The sequence below is a fragment of the Corvus cornix genome, chromosome 5 (assembly GCF_000738735.6).
Source record: "Corvus cornix cornix isolate S_Up_H32 chromosome 5, ASM73873v5, whole genome shotgun sequence".
Lineage (NCBI taxonomy): Eukaryota > Metazoa > Chordata > Aves > Passeriformes > Corvidae > Corvus > Corvus cornix.
The window spans coordinates 861,376-877,605 of NC_046335.1; the positions used below are offsets into that span (position 1 = coordinate 861,376).

At 49.8% G+C, this 16,230-nt stretch overlaps 1 protein-coding gene across 1 annotated transcript in view; it reads left to right on the forward strand.

Annotated features, from left to right (window-relative positions):
* The window catches only part of FANCM (FA complementation group M), a 55,670-nt gene that overhangs the window by 35,004 nt on the left and 4,436 nt on the right, over positions 1-16,230 (forward strand). The window contains 9 exon segments of the mRNA XM_039553197.1: positions 763-920; positions 1,463-1,615; positions 9,611-10,879; positions 10,882-11,512; positions 12,245-12,324; positions 12,425-12,493; positions 13,018-13,034; positions 13,037-13,139; positions 15,350-15,506. Of these exon segments, the coding sequence (XP_039409131.1) occupies positions 763-920; positions 1,463-1,615; positions 9,611-10,879; positions 10,882-11,512; positions 12,245-12,324; positions 12,425-12,493; positions 13,018-13,034; positions 13,037-13,139; positions 15,350-15,506 (2,637 nt within the window).

Sequence of the window (16,230 nt, forward strand, 5' to 3'; positions counted from 1 at the left end):
ATTCCAAATGCTTCTCTGAGAATTGTTAGTTTCCTTTTCCTTCAGGTCTCTCTTTTGTCCTCTCTGCCAGGTCCTTGGACTGGGAGTTCTCTCTTCAGGGATGTGACATCTCCTACACTTGAGTCAGAAATACTTCACAGTGGTGTTGATCTTCTGGGATCATTTCACGATGGCCTTAAAAGCATCAGTGTTGGTTCATTTTTCCAGGTTTTCCTGAGCACGAGCAGGACTCTCAGGGTTTGATCTGTGCAGACCCAGCCCCTGGCAGCTGGAGCTTGAGAGCATTGAGAGACCCAGGCTGGTTCCTCTTGTGTGGCATTAATTCCCAAAAGAGCCTGGGCTGCAGACTCACCCCAAATCCTGTCTGCACAGACACTGGCAAATTCCCTTCAGTGTTCTTCGCCAAGCTTCACACAGCTGGCCTGAAAGCACTCACAGCCTCAGCTCTGGTTCTTTGGAATCACTGCTCACCCATGGCTCTTTAGGGGATTTGCTATTATTTGGGACAGTGATGATTTGTATCTGTCTCTCTCTGTTCTCATATGATGCCCTTTCCCAAAGCAGCTGTTTAACAGGTATTTATCCATATGAATCATTAACACTCTTGGGATTCTTGTCCCTGGCTTCAGATTCTCTGCAGTTTTGGCTGTGGCACAGAGATGATTTTTCCTTGTGCCTGGCACCACACCAGGTGGATTTATTCTGTGCATCCCTTTTCCCAAAGCAGGTAACGTTTCCCTGTCCTTGTTCTTGCCCCCATAGGCCAAAAGCAAATGCACTCCCATGAGAGCTGGTCCTTGTCACCTGAGGAGTTGGAAATATGGGACAGACTCTACAGGATTAAGGAAAGTGATGGAATAAAGGAACCAGTATTGCCTCAAGTTCAGTTTGAAACCATAGAAAACCTGGAAGAAACACCAGTGAGTTCCATGGAATGTTTCCTGAGACATGGGGCCTGAAGGATGCTGAAAACAACAGAGTTAACTCTGGATTTGGAGGAAGTTTGTGATAAAAATGCCTTTTTGAGATTTAAATGTGGGTTTTTGAGGTTAGGGATTTAGCAACTAGATGTTTGAAATGGGTCTTTGAGGTTTGGTCTGTACGTTAAAAGTTCGTACCCCAAGTTAAAAATACATTAAGAAGTCTCAGCTTCCATTAAGTTCTGCTCCTGTTTTTAAGAGCTCCATGCAGGATGCTGTATTCACAGGGTCCCACAGAGGGTGGTTTGGGTTTAAAGGGATCTTCAACCCATCTCATTCCACCCCTGCCCTGGGCAGGGACACCTAGCCACCTTCCCCTAGCCCAGCTTGCTCCTGATGTTTTTATTTTAGACCAGACTTAAACCTGTGTGATGAAGTTTAAATCCTTCTCTGCATGTCAGTATTCATTGTCCCTGACAGAGAAGTTTTGCTAAACAATTCCTTGCTGAAAATCTCCTTTCCCCTCCCTGTTTCCACTGCAGAAGCCCGAGGAGGGGGCAGCTCGGGAGCTCTCCTTGTCTGAGTGGAGCCTTTGGCAGAACCAGCCCCTTCCCACGTCCCAGGTGGATCACTCGGATCGTTGTCACCTCTTCATCGCTGCCATGGAAATGATGGAGCTGATGAGGCATCAGCAGGTAAGGGGCTGCCTCTGGCTGGCTCTAAACTGAATGTACAGTTAGAATAGTTTAAAAACAATTAAATTAAAAAAGAAAAGAATTGTGAAATGAATCGTGTGTGTTTAACCTTGTTTCAAAATGTCTCTCTCTGCTATTCTGTGATTCCTAATCCTTCCCACAGAAACTGTTCAAAAATATTTCGTGTTTCCTTACGCAGGAAAAAGTCCCACCCTTAAATCAGCCTTTTTTTTATGGATTCCAGTATCAGTTTGTGACAGAATGACATTAAATACAAGAGCTACAAGTGTCAAAGAGCAAAGCCACCAGCAGGGAGATCAGAGTTGTTCCAGGAGTAGGGAAGAGTTTGGTATCGTGTGCACATCAAAATCATCCCAGAAAAGTCATGCAGGAGCACATTGCGTGTTTTAGGGCATTCGTTTTTTGTTTAAAGCTTTTTGGGTTTGTTTTTTTTGAACTGAAAAGAGAATTGTTCCTAAGGGTTAAGGGATAAGAGGAGCTGAGCCAAACAAACACGGATGGAAATAGCTTGGGAGATGGGAACTCTGTTTTCTGGCAGGGATGGATAGAGAGATCCGTATGGAAGGCACAAGGAAGTGGGTGTAGAGGTGGATGGCGGCTTCAGTGGTTCACCACATGATTTTTCCCCTCCAGCTGAGCTCCCCACGTCCCTTCCAGCACGTGGAAGTTTTTTAGGTCATCAGAATCTGTTGCTAAGCTGCCAGAGTTTCCTGAATAATACCAGAACTAATCGAGGAGGAGAATGGAGACATTGTAGTTGTGCTCCTTGCTAGGAGAGGGTGGAAGGGAGGCTGTGAACAGCCCTGCCCAGCTCAGATCAGCTTCTCCATCACACCAGAGACATTCCTGACTTCTCTGACTGTCCCTGTCCCCAGCTGGGGTCAAGGACACAGTGCAGGGGGAGAGAGGGGTCGGGGAGAGGGCAGGGATGGGCAGGGCAAGGACGTCAGGAGGAGAGAAATGGTTCAAGAATCAGAAGGTGCCCCCTGAGCCTCCCTTTCTCCAGGCTGAGCGCCCTCAGCTCCCCTTGTGCTCCTCTGTGGGAGTTGCAGGTGGGTTGGCTTCCAGCCTCTCCAGAGTGTGCTAGCCAGGCCGAGGTGGGGCTGCGGAGCTCCCTCGTTGGGAGGAGGGATCCTCCCCGGCTGTCCCTGCTGCGCCCAAAGCGCCTCCAGCAGCACCAGAGCTGACACAAGGCCCAGCACTCACCCTCTGGAGCCTCCTGGGGAGCGACAAAGCACTGGCACCGACTCCAGGGTTTCAAACTTCAGAGGTTCTTGGGCTCCTTTTCATACTGAACCAGTTGGTGCCAGGCCAAGGACACCAAAACTGCGCCGAGACTGTTCCACAGAAAGGGAAGATGCAACTTTGTCCTGATCTCATCTTGATCTGTCAGCTCTGACACTGAGCTCTTGTGTGAGAGTTTCATTAACATTCCCTGAAGTCCTCCTTGCCTTCCCTGAAAGGGGCTGGCAGTGTTCCCAAAGCAGGGTATGTTCCCACTGGAACGCACCAAAATCTTCACCTGGAGAAGAGAAGGGACCTGGTAGAGCTCCGAGCCCCTTGCAGGGCCTCAAGGGGCTCCAGGAGAGCTGCAGAGGGACTGGGGACAAGGCCTGGAGGGACAGGAGCCAGGGAATGGCTTCCCAGTGCCAGAGGGCAGGGCTGGATGGGAGGGTGGGCAGGGGCTGGGCTGGAATTGCCAGAGCAGCTGGGGCTGCCCCTGGATCCCTGGCAGTGCCCAAGGCCAGGCTGGACATTGGGGCTGGGAGCAGCCTGGCACAGTGGGAGGTGTCCCTGCCATGGCAGGGCTGGGATGGGATGGGATGGGATGGGATGGGCTGGGATGGGATGGGATTTAAGGTCCTTTCCAACCATTCCATGATCCTCTGATGGAATGGTTTCCGTGGATGTGCTGTGCATCCAGGCTCCTGCTATAAATATTCCATGGCTAAATACACCCAGCTGATCTGGCTGACGTTCGTTTACGGTGCTTAATTAACAGAGGGGTTTAAGACCAATACAGGTCAAAGCTCTTTCCTTAAATACCCGAGAGAGGGAACCTCAAACCATGGTTTAATTGATTAGTTTCTTGCTGGGGGGTAAAATATAAAATCAAGCAAATCATTGTTTTACTGTGAATAGCCAAATGATCTGGAAATTTCTGATCAATTATCAATTTCATTCAGAGATTTGTCATGACTTACTACAAGCCTGCACAAGAGGTATTTGTGGGGGGTTTTTGGGTGTTTTCTTTCCTGTTAGAGAAGAAATTCATTGATGTGTGGCTTTCCTTTCCTTGTACTCACTCAGTGATTCAAGAAATTTGTATTTTGTACAATAGCTTAAAAAAAGTCAATTTAAAGGCTTTTTTTTTAACTAGATGAAGTGAAAATGGTTGGCAAAAAATCATATTATATTTACATGCTCTTAAAATCTTAGAGAAGAAGTTGGCCCAGTCAAAAGGAAATCAAAAAGTCAAAGAAGCCCTAAATATGACCCCTCAAAAGGCACATCCAGCAGAGTCTTTAATGCCCCGGGGGCTTTATTGCTGCAGCAATGCCTATGGGCACATGGGGGGATTTACTCCCCAGGGGATTTTGGGTGCAACATGGGAACAAATCGAGTTGTCCTTCTGCAAAATAATTCAATCTCTTTTAAGCATTTTTTTGCAAATTAAACTGTGCTGTTTGGAAATAAGGTCAGGCAGAGTAATCCTTTTTGTGGGGATGATGTTTGTGCGGGTTTCTGGGGGGAGCAGGGCAGTGCTGGTGCTTTGTTGTTCCTTAGGAGATGAGGAATGCTTCATTTCCGTGTCCAGAGTGGGAGGGGAACTCTGCACCTTTCCCACTTCCAAGCTGGCAGTGTGAACTCGCAGCTTTTCACACAAAAAACAAAATAAATCCCCAAATTGGGATTGTCTCCGTTTTTCACCCTCTGACTCCAAACACCTTGGGAGGGAAGCATCTCCTAACCCTGGGATGACTCTGGAACCAGTGGCCCTGAAATCAGCTGTCATTTATCATCTGTCTGGGTGCCCCAGGGGATGCTCCAGATGAACTCCCTGACAGCAGGGAAGCCATTCCCAGGACACCCCAGAATCCCAGTGAACCTGAAAAGCCTTCCCATGCTTTTGGAGCCTTAAATCAGACATGTTTTGGGGAGAAATTCGGTGTTTTCAGCCAGCTGGACCTTTTTTCTCAGGAGACCCTGAATGCAAAGTGAAAAATGGTTCAAGTAAGGACAATGAAATGGTTTTATCTGGGTTTTTTAGATCCTCATTGCCAGTAACTTCTCTCTGATTAAAATCCTCTTCTGAGATGTGTCAAAACCTCTGATTTCAGAGAAGGTGGAAGGAGTTTGGGGTTGGTTTTGGAGGGTGACGTGCCAGGGAGCCCCAAAATCTCAGTTCCTTTATACTGATTGTTCTGGTCTTGTTGCCAAACGATTTGGGACCAAGCATTAACTGAGAGCAGGGCTGGGTTGTTCAGAGCTGGAACTGCAGGTGCTTTGTGCTTTTCCTGGCGCTGGGTTTGTGCTCCCAGTGAGAACAGAGAAGTCCCAGTGATTTGGGAGCGGGACTGGATGGTCCTGCAGGTCCTTCCAAGCCCAGCCATTCCATGAATCCACACCCTCAGCTTCCAGCTCTGCCTTCCCAACACTAAACTCGGAGAGAACAGGGGTACCCAAGCAGGGGCAGGGCATGTTCTCAGTAAATGGGATTGTTATCATGGAATCCTGGAATGGTTTGGGTTGGAGGGACCTTTGTGGGAAACACAGGAGTAAAGACTCCTGCAGTTAGGGGTGGGTTTGATTTACAGCCCTGGAAGGGATCAGGTCAGGCATAATTGACAGAGATTTACAGACTTTAAGCAAGAGAACTACAAACCTGTGTTTTTTATAGTTAAAATTAAAAATATGCACTGGGTGCTATGGTGAAGGGTTTTGAGTATAATAATGTGATTTTATAGGTTAAGAATTCAGATGTTGTAGAGGTGGTCTCCGTGTGGATGTGACATGACAGGCTATTGGGTAAGACACAACCGCACTGCGGTGAGAAGTTCCACAGGTGATGGGTCACAAAGTCAAAACAAAGTTTCCTTTTAAGTGTCTATTGGATTAGAAAGTTATAAATTGCAGTGTAGCCCTTTGCCTTGTGACTATCGGCCATTACTCCAATGTAGTGCAAACCTCACGCCTCGAGACTGCTGCTTTATGTGTTATTTTAAGCAATAAATCCTGTGTAATTGCATAGTCCCATCTCTCTTTAACAAGAGCTCAGATGGGGTGAAAGCGCTGAGGATAGGCACCAATAGACCCTAAATCCCAGCCCCAATGTCCAGCCTGGCCTTGGGCACTGCCAGGGATCCAGGGGCAGCCCCAGCTGCTCTGGGCACCCAGATTTATCTCCTGATGCTGTTGAACATTCACCTCTTCAGCCTCTTTAATGATGCCAGTTCCTGTGTTTGCCAGGGCAGACACCCTGTGTTTGTAACAATCTTTCTTTTCAATCAAACTTTCTGGTTTTATTGGGTAGCAGACAGCAAAACCCAACAGAATGAGCAGGTGCATCAATAATGTGATGCCATTAGGGAGAGAATGATCACAGTTTGGGAGAAGGAAATGGGGGTTTCTGTGTCCCTCAGGCTTCTTCCATGACTCAACTAAATACATTTTTAAAGATCTTCTCATGGAATACACTTAAACCTCCAGAAAAAAAGTTGTTCTTCCCCTGAAGTGCGTTCTGGAAATGGAGCAATCATGGAACAGGGATTGATTACTCTGCTCATTAACCAGTTCCTGGAAGGGATAATGAGTACAGGGCTGTTCTGAGCTGAGGGTGAGGAGCAGGGCAGTCACAGGGCACCAGGTTTGGGAGTGCTTTGGGAAGTGACCATTTGTGCTGCAGCAAAACAGGAGTTTTGGTAAAAGATGTAAAAGATGATCAGAAAAAATTCCTGGAATCACAGAATGGTTTGGGTTGGGAAGGAGCTTAAAGCTGTTCCAAGCCCCTGGAGAGGAGAGGGGGGAGTGGGGTGCTGGGAGGGTCTGAGGAGCAGCATTGGCTTGGCCAGACCACCCCAAAGGGGGAATTCTGCGTGGTTTCACTCAGGCTTTCAATTAAAGGAGTTTTAATTGTTAAAAATCCACACTATAGCTGTCTACAGATTTATCTTTAATTTCCAAATAGCAACATCACTGGGGTTTCATCAGGCAGATGAATCTTGTTAGAAAATGTGCACCCAAAGCAGCTTATGAGGAGAGAGGGGGTAATTTCAATTTTGGTACTTGATGCCTTAAATTGAAGTACTGGGAAACAGAATGGGTGTATATTTTATATAAATACACATATATTTATATACTAAAAGTGAAAAGTTTAATATCCTAAGTTTACTTTTCTGCTTCTATTTTCTATATTAAAACATATTTTGTTTTATAAAGTGAATCAGTGGTTCCAGGCAGGGTCATTGATTGAATGCAATAATCTCAGAGGGATGCTGTTTTCCTGCTCCTGACCTATTTTCCAAGGAGCTGGTACACCCTGGAACCCTCTGGGTTAGAGGGGAGCTGAGCAGGTAATTTAAGGTTCCACAAGTTGGGTACGTCCAGGCCAAAATGTGATAATTCCAAATCTGCCCTTTCACTGGCTCAGCATTAGCTGCCCTGGCTGGGACACGGCGTTTTGTTCTGGAGAAAGTGTTTGGAGTGGCCCCGGGAAGTGGAGCAGTTACATAACCCTGGGAGCCCCAAATGAGGTTACTGAGCTTTGGCCTAGATGCTAAATTTGGCCCCAGCAGCGCTGCCAGGCTGCAGTGGGGCTGTTCTCCGTCAGAGCACAGTCAGAGGGAATGTGGAGGGGCCTGGGGACATTCCTGGGAAAACTCCTCCCTGATCCTGTTTGCTGGGGGAGAATCCCACAATCCCGGAATGGTTTGGGAGGGAAGGACCTTAAATCCCATCCCAGTGCCACCCCTGCCGTGGGCAGGGACACCTCCCACTGTCCCAGGCTGCTCCCAGCCCCAATGTCCAGCCTGGCCTTGGGCACTGCCAGGGATCCAGGGGCAGCCCCAGCTGCTCTGGGAAACTTGATTCGTTTGGGGGTTGTAGGTTTTGGGGGTTGTAGCTTGAGTGGTTTTGTATTTGGAGGCTTGGGAGGGTTGTATTTTGGTTTTGGGGGTCGTAGCTTGAATTTGGGTTTTGGAGGTTTTGAGGGTTGTAGTTTGAGTTTTGAGTTTGTAAGTTTTGGAGGTTGTGTTTTGTTTGGGTTTGGGATTGTAGCTTTTGGGAGTTGTATTTTGATTGGATTTGAGGGTTGTAGTTTGACTTTGGGGTTTGGAGGTTTTGAGGGTTGTAGTTTGATTGGGTTTGGATTGGTAGGGTTTAGGGGTTGTAGTTTGAGTTTGGGGTTTGGAGGTTTTGAGGGTTGTAGTTTGATTGGGTTTGGATTGGTAGGGTTTAGGGGTTGTAGTTTGGTTTTGAGTTTGTAGGTTTTGGGGTTGTAGTTTGAGGAGTTTGAGATTTGTAGGTTTGAGGTTTGTAGTTTGATGAGTTTGGGGTTTGTGGGCTTTAGGGATTGTAGTTTGATTGGTTTTGAGTTTTGGGGGGTTTGTTGTTTGGTTAGTTTTAGGTTTGGGGGTTGTACTTTGATGGGATTTGGGTCTGGAGGTTTTGGGGGGTTGTACTTTGGGGTTTGGAGGTTTTGGGGTTGTACTTTGATGGGGTTTGGAGGTTTTGGGGGGTTGTACTTTGGGGTTTGGAGGTTTGGGGGTTGTACTTTGATGAGGTTTGGAGGTTTTGGGGGTTGTACTTTGATGGGGTTTGGAGGTTTTGGGGGGTTGTGCTTTGGGGTTTGGAGGTTTGGGGGTTGTACTTTGATGAGGTTTGGAGGTTTGGGGGTTGTACTTTGGTTAATTTTGGGTCACAGGACAATATTAGGCCGAGCCTGATCAGCGCTGCGCTCTCAGAACTGTGTGGGGTGGGCAGGGGCAGCACCTCCTCCTGTTTCACCAGTGTTCAGTGGTTTGGCAGCTCATTAACTAATCCTTAATCCATTTAATTTCTGTCTCGTTTGTGTAAAGCTGAAATGCTTGAATTGAGTCCTTGTGCAAGGGCAGTTGTTCCTTAGATAAACCCAAACAGACCCTTATCAGCCCTGTTATCATCAGCCCAGTGTTCCCCTCCTCAGCTGACACCTGGGGAGGGAGCTGGACCCGGGTTTGTCGTTCCTTTTGGATTTCAGACAAAGAATCCCATGTCTTGAGTCTGTGTTTTGACCAGGCTTGAGGGAAAGGAGTAATTTGGAACCTGCCAGATCAAAATCATCCTTTAACCCTCTCATGATAATTCCTTTCCTCACTGTTTTTATTAATCCTTCTCCTAAGGCAGCTGGTGTAGTCTGGGTGACCTTTAACTAAAAATCCAGACTTGGAGTTTCTTTGGATGCCATTACAAATGGATGGTCTAAGCATCAGTGTGTGTGTGAAATCGGTGTTGAAACGATGCTGATGATTCATGACAAAATCTGTTATCACTGCACAGTTTGCTTTGCCTGCTGCAACCAGAGAGGATCCCCAACCCTGTTTGGGATCAGTCTTCAAATTCCTGGAAGGTGGCTTTGGATCCTGCTTCCAGAAATACCTCCAGACAAGCCCATCTCTGATTGTCACAGTCATTTTTCTCACCTTCTATTCCATAAAGGTACCTCGTGTAATTTCAGGGGTGAAGGAGTTCAGGGATCCATCTGCCTGAACTGCCAAAAAATGATTGTTCCTTCTGCTCAGATCCCACGTGTCCAGGTGCACTGTGCTTCTGCTTGCCTTTCTAACAGGGCTTTATAGACACCCACGAAAAGTTAATTCAGAGTCTGTGGGAAGTTCTTTAGGAGAACAAAACCTTTGTCCCTTGCTGTGAACCTGGCTGTGAGCAGCCCCGGGGCGCCTGGGTTCGTGTCTGGTAACCACTGCCCTGTGTCCCCAGGGAGACTGCAGCTATGAGCGGGAGCTCCGGCCCCACTTACGGATGGAAGATGTGCATATTCCCGGGAATCAAAAGCATCTCTCCACGGCCAACCACCCCTGCGAGCAGAGAGGTCGCAGCTCCAGGAAAGACCTGGCAAAATCGAAACCAAAACCACTCTCACCTGATAGAGGTGATAATGGGAGCGAGTTCTTTGCCACCTTTAAAATAACCAAACCCAAGGCTCCCAGAAGAGCTGCTGGACTCAGTGAGGATGTGCCTGTGTTACCTCGGGATCCTTCGGCTTCTGCCTCAGGAGCAAGGCTTGCTCTGGCTGGGCACTCTGACCTGGGCAGTGACAGGGACAAGGGGCTGGAGGTGACATTTGATTTAAATGCATTTATTGACCTGTGTGACCACGGCGAAGGCACTGAAACCCCTGCGAGTCCAGCAGCCCAGGGAAACAGCCCTGCAGGTAAAGCCTGCGGATCCCTGGGGTGGATCCACACGGATTCGGGTTATGAGACCTCTTCTGTGGCCTCGGACCTGTTCTACCTCCCCGAATCCTGCAGGGATTCATTCCCGCTCGTGGGACGGCCCCAGGAGCCCCCGGGGCTGGAACAAGCATTCTCCCAGGTGCAAAGGCTTTTATCCCAGTCCCCTCCCTCTGGGGATAAACTGGAGGGCTTGGAGAGCGCGATGAGAAGTGAAGGAACAACATCTCCTTCCCCAAAAGTTCTCCCCGATGGTCACTCAGAGGCACTGCAGGGCAGCATCTCCCTCGCATCCCCAAAAACTGATCCTGCACTGCTGCTCCTGGAGAATCCCAAAGTGAGAGTCCCCAGGGAATTCTGTGCCTCAGAAAGTCCCCGTTGGTCCAAAACTGTGCCACCTCCCAAGGCTGCTGTGGATGAGGAGGAGCAGCTCTGGGACGACAGCTTCGATGGCCTGTTTGACACCGAGGAATTCCCTGAAATCCCAAACAACATTCCCAGCATGAACCAGCTCCTGACAAACGGCCCTGCAAAGGAGCCCTTTGTTCCCAAGGACACGGGAGAGGCTGCCCTTGAGCACGAGGCTGTGGTTCCTGGCGAGGAGCAGAGTCTCCATCTGTTTGAGGATGAGGCTGGTGAGGACACGGGCGAGGGCAGCTCCCTGAGCCCTGAGCCTGCAGCCAGGGCAGGTCCAGCTGGGAGCATCGCTGGGATGGATGGAGAGCCCGGCAGGGAGTTCCCGAGTGTGACCCCGCCCAGCCCTGCAGGGAGCAGCCCGGCAGCAGGGAATCCATGGGAACATCAGGAGTGGCCCAGCAGTGCCTGGAGAAGGAGGATCCCTACGACTGCTCCCAGGAACTGTTCTCCGTGACCTTCGACCTGGGCTTCTCCATCGAGGAGAGCGGGGATGAAACCTCTGAGGAGACCAGGAATGCTGATAACCCCAAACTGAACGGTGCCCCTGGGGCTGAATCCACTGAGGATGCAAACATGTCCCTGAGTGATGGCTCCAGGCTGGAAACCTCGCCTGGATGGGACTGCAGGAGGCTCCGGAGAAGGGACGTGTCCACACCGATGTCATTCCAGAGCAGGGGCAGGAGTGGCAGGGAAGGGACAGAGGCTCCTGCTGCAGGGCCTCTCCTGAAGTCAGGGGGCAGCAGAATGGGAAGGGAACCCCCTGGACCTTTGCCTTCAGCACTTCTGACCCCAACAAGTAGGAAGGGTGTGGATATCAAAGCTGTCAAAAGAATTCCTATGAAAGTCTTCTCGAATGCCAGGGAGCAAATCCCAGAGGTTCCTCCTGTAGATCAAGTCCAAAAAAGCCCAGGGAGGCAGAACTTTGGGAGCTCAGCCATGGATTCCCCTTCAGGAAGGACAGAAGGCCTGGAAAACACCAAGCTCCGTGGATCCCGTGTGGCTCCTGCTGCAGGTAGGGATTTTGGTGGGACAGGTGTTGGACTTTCACAGTTAGGGAACAGGATCCAGTATCTTTTGGATCCTCACCTGGGTTTTATGACTGGGGTGGGAAGATTGGAAGGAAGGGGAATAGTGGCTGTGTGCTGGAAGCTGGGTCCGTGAGGGGACGTTCCCTGGCTCCTGTCCCTCCAGGCCTTGTCCCCAGTCCCTCTCCAGCTCTCCTGGAGCCCCTTCAGGCCCTGCAAGGGGCTCGGAGCTCTCCCTGGAGCTTCTCCTCTCCTGGTGAGCACCCCCAGCTCTCCCAGCCTGGCTCCAGAGGGGCTCCAGCCCTGGAGCAGCCCCGTGGCCTCTCAGGCAGTGACCATTTGTAGGCCCCACTCGGTGCTGTCACAGGGATTTGTGTCACAAAGTGCTGCCACAACTCTGACTCTTGCTCAATCAACTTTTAACAGCTTCTTCTCTTGGTTTCCTGCTTCCCTTGCCTTTTTCTGCCTTTGTGCTGCCTGGGGTAATCACTTTCCCCCCGGGACTCTCCAGGGAAGCAGGATTTATTGTCCATCCCAGTGGGAGATTATCTCTTTCCATTACCAAGGCTGCAGAGAACAATATTCACCCTGTAGATCAATAAATAATCTCCTTTGGAGGTGCTTTTCTGAGAGAGGCACGCTTTGATTGCTCACTTAGAACAAAATTGTGTTGGGAACTGTGCAATTCTGGTGAATGTTGTTTACTCTGCTTTCTGCAGGAGCCAGCAGTGACAGTGAGGAAGAGATCGTTTTCCAGAGGAAAAACAGGATAAAAAAGAATGTTTTGAAGTCTCCTGATGTGAGTCTTAAGGGAAAGAAAATAGACAAGAGAGCAGAATGACACTTAAACCAGCGAAACGCAAACGCTGTGTGCACTGACGTCTGTTCTGTTCCCACAGGGGATGGATCAGAGTGACTCGGAGTGTCCAGCTCGGCTCACCAGGAAACGCCGGCGCCCCCCGAGCGTGGTCAGCAATGGAAGCGGGGAGAAATAATGGGAACCCATTCCTGCTCCCCTTCAGTCCCTCCCCAGGCTCTCCAGAGATCCCACAATCCCAGAATGGTTTGGGCTGGAGGGACCTTAAATCCCACCCATCCCAGCCCTGCCATGGCAGGGACACCTCCCACTGTCCCAGGCTGCTCCCAGCCCCAATGTCCAGCCTGGCCTTGGGCACTGCCAGGGATCCAGGGGCTTTGATGACTTTGGAGTTGTTGTTTGGCAGTGAAATATTGTACCAGCCAGGAAGAGTAAAATAACCTTCCTGCACAAAGCTTTGAACCAAAAGAAGCAAATTCATGTCCCGTTTTGCCTGATTTTCCTTCCAAACCCCATTTTTCTGTGCTGTTAGTGGGAGGTGTCCCTGCCCATGGCAGGGGTGGCACTGGAGGAGCTTTGAGGTCCCTTCCCACCCACAGCAGTCTGGGATTCAGAGCCTTTAATGGAATTATTCCTCGCTGTGCCCTTGCTCACTCTGTGTGTTCCCTGTTCCAGTCAGACACGTCCAGTGAGGACAGTGGGATTTCCAGCGGGGCAGGAGCCACTCCAGAGCCTGGGCCAGGCCCCAGCAGGGAGGAGCCAAGCGGCAGCGGGGCAGGAGCTGCGTGACAGCCAAGGTGTGTGACATCCTGGGACACCAGTTCAGGCTGGGAGCAGCTGGGAGTGCAGCTGGAAGGTGGACACGCAGCTCTGTGCTGGGGAGGCTTCCAGAGGCTCAGCTCTCCCACACCAGCTCATGGCAAACATTGGAGCTGGAACCTTGGAATGCTGGAGAAAGATCTGCACCCTCTGGGTGGCAGAGGGGTCTGCAGGGCCTGGTGACAGCTGTGAGGACAAAGAGCAACTCAGAGGGCAGCTCCAGAGATGCCCAGAGAGGATTCAGCCTGGGAGCTCAGGGTCCTGTCCAGGAGAAGAAATAATAATAATAACAACTATTATTATTATTATTATTATTATTATTATTATTATATTATTGTTATTATTATTATTATTTTTTTCCTATCTGTTATTATATTATTTTATTTAGTACATTCTATTTCTATATTATATACAATATACTATATAATGTATATTACAATATATATAACTATATATATTATTATTATATATCATATATATTGATTATAAATCATTATTTTTATTATTATCCTATCAGTATCGAGCTGCTTGCTCATGTGAATGATCCCTACCAATGGCCTCACCTCTGCACATTTAAGGCAGCAATGGTCCCTCAACCCCACATCTTAAATCTTAGCTCAGCATTTAACACTTCAGCAGGGTTGGAGGCAGGAGAGGAGGCAGCACCAGAGCTATTGTAGCTAAAAAGCTCTTAAATCTTCATGGCTGTGGTGGCTCTGGGCAGAAATTGTCCTAATCAGGGCTCCAGGGCACAGTATGTGGGACATTATAAGATTTTTTAACAATAATCTTCCTTACTAAGATTCCCCAGTGGTATCAGTGGTTTATGTTCTGGAGTACAAAGAATGAGGTGGAGTAAAAGCCATTTTTCGGTTGGATTTAAACTTTTTTTTTTTCCTTAATGTGAGACCAAAAGGAAGAAAAGTGTGTCTGCTTGGGAAATTGTGGTGTGCCTTCACACAGCACCTTCCCTGAACGGCCCCAGGGAGGGACAAGGCAGAATTCCAGACCCTCGGGAGATCCCAGACATGGAAACCACCCTGGCCAGCCCAGGGAGCTGTGCCTGGACTGGGAGCAGCTCTCAGGGCCCAGAGCTGCAGTTTGAGAACAGAGGGGGACAAATCCAAGGGCCCAGAGCGGCCCCTGGCACTGAATCCAGGAAACCATTCCAGGAGCTGGGACCTGGCTGTTCCCAGGGGTGACCAGGCTCTGGACTGGTGGGTGTTGGTGTCAGGGAGCTTTGTGCTCTCCATGGGCTTTCCAAGGAGGAAGGATTAAGGGCAATTGGCAATAGCATTAAGAGCTCCTTACTATCAACAGGTGACTCCAGTGTGTTCCAAATAATCAGAACAGCTGGGGAAAAGGAACTGTTAATAATTCCTGTCATTTGGGATTATGGCCTGGTGTAAGCAAAGGATTAAAAAGTTTAGGGGAATGTGAAAATCAGGGATGTCACCTACTGCAGCACATGATACCTGAGAGTTCCATGAACTAAACTCAGATTTACAGCTCTGTGCTTTTTATTCCAGGTATTCTGAAGGCAAACAAACCATTCTCTTGGAGTCGTGGAGATACATAATTATTTTGGGGCTAATTTTATGTCTTACTTTAGTACTTCATAGCTGAAATTACCGGAGAAAAATCAGCTTAATATAAAGTATTTTGGACAAAACATCTTCCTGGGTTGTTTTGTTTCCATGTATGACCTTGGGAAGGTGGTGTTGTCTGGTTTTGGTGGAATTTAGGATCGTGTCTCCTGCACTGCAGTCACCTGGGAAGTGCCTCGCCTTCCCTGGACTGAGCTGCACCACCTGAGGGATTCATGCTTTGATGAATCCTAAATCCTGGGCAGAAAGGGGCAAACCAGGGTGGGGTCTGTGTCTGAAATTCCTGCTGGACTTGGGTTTGGAGGAATCCAGCACTCCGAAATCAAACCAGGTTTTTTAAAGTAAATGAAATGAGTAAAACTGGACTTAGGAGTTACAAAGTGACCTGTTGTGTCTGGGCACCTTTATGTGGGCACTCTGCCCGTGCCATTCCCTGGCCCAGCAGATGGATTCTCTTCCCAAGCTGGATCCCTGCGCTGATCCAAGCGCTGCTGGAGCCATGGAGCGGCTCAGGCGGAGCTCTCGGTGCAGCAGGGTTTAATTAGAGGCCAGGGTTAATTGTGTGTGTGTGCTGTGTGCAGGCTGCAGCCAGGCAGTTCCTGGAGGAGGAGGCTGAGCTGTCCCAGCTGGATGCTGAGGGGGTCTCGTCGGACGAGAGCGACGGCGCCGGGGATGAGCTGAGCCCGTCCCTGGCCCAGTTCCTGAACGATGACGGGGAGGCCACACAGGCCCTGAACGGTCAGTGGGGAATTCCGTGTGCATCCCAGATCCAGGGGATCCCTGGGGTGGGATGGGCATGGCCAGGGGCAGCTGGGAGCAGTGACTGCCTCGTCTGGGCATCCGGGGCTCTGCCTGCCTGGAAAACCTCCTGTATCCTGAGGGAGCAGCTGGAGCTGGGCCAGGCAGGCTCAGGCTGAGAGCAGGGAAAGGCTCTTCCCCCAGAGGCTGCTGGCACTGCCCAGGCTCCCCAGGGAATGGGCACGGCCCCCGAGGCTGCCAGAGCTCCAGGAGCGTTTGGACAGCGCTGCCAGGGATGCCCAGGGTGGGGTTGTTGGGGGGTCTGGGCAGGGACAGGGGTTGGGATAATCCCTGTGGGTTCTTCCAGCTCAGGGTATTCTGGGATTCTGTGGCAGCTTCCATGACACAGCTGGGCACACTTGGAATCCCAGAATGGTTTGGACTGGAGGGACCTTAAATCCCCTCCCATCCCACCCCTGCCATGGCAGGGACACCTCCCACTGTGCCAGGCTGCTCCCAGCCCCCAATGTCCAGCCTGGCCTTGGGCACTGCCAGGGATCCAGGGGCAGCCCCAGCTGCTCTGGCAATTCCAGCCCAGCCCCTCCCCACCCTCCCAGCCAGCAATTCCTTCCCAATATCCCACCTAACCATGTGCTCCTTCATCTTAAAGCCTTAGACCTGTGATTTGAGATTTCCAGAGATGGCTGGAGAACTGCACGTTTTT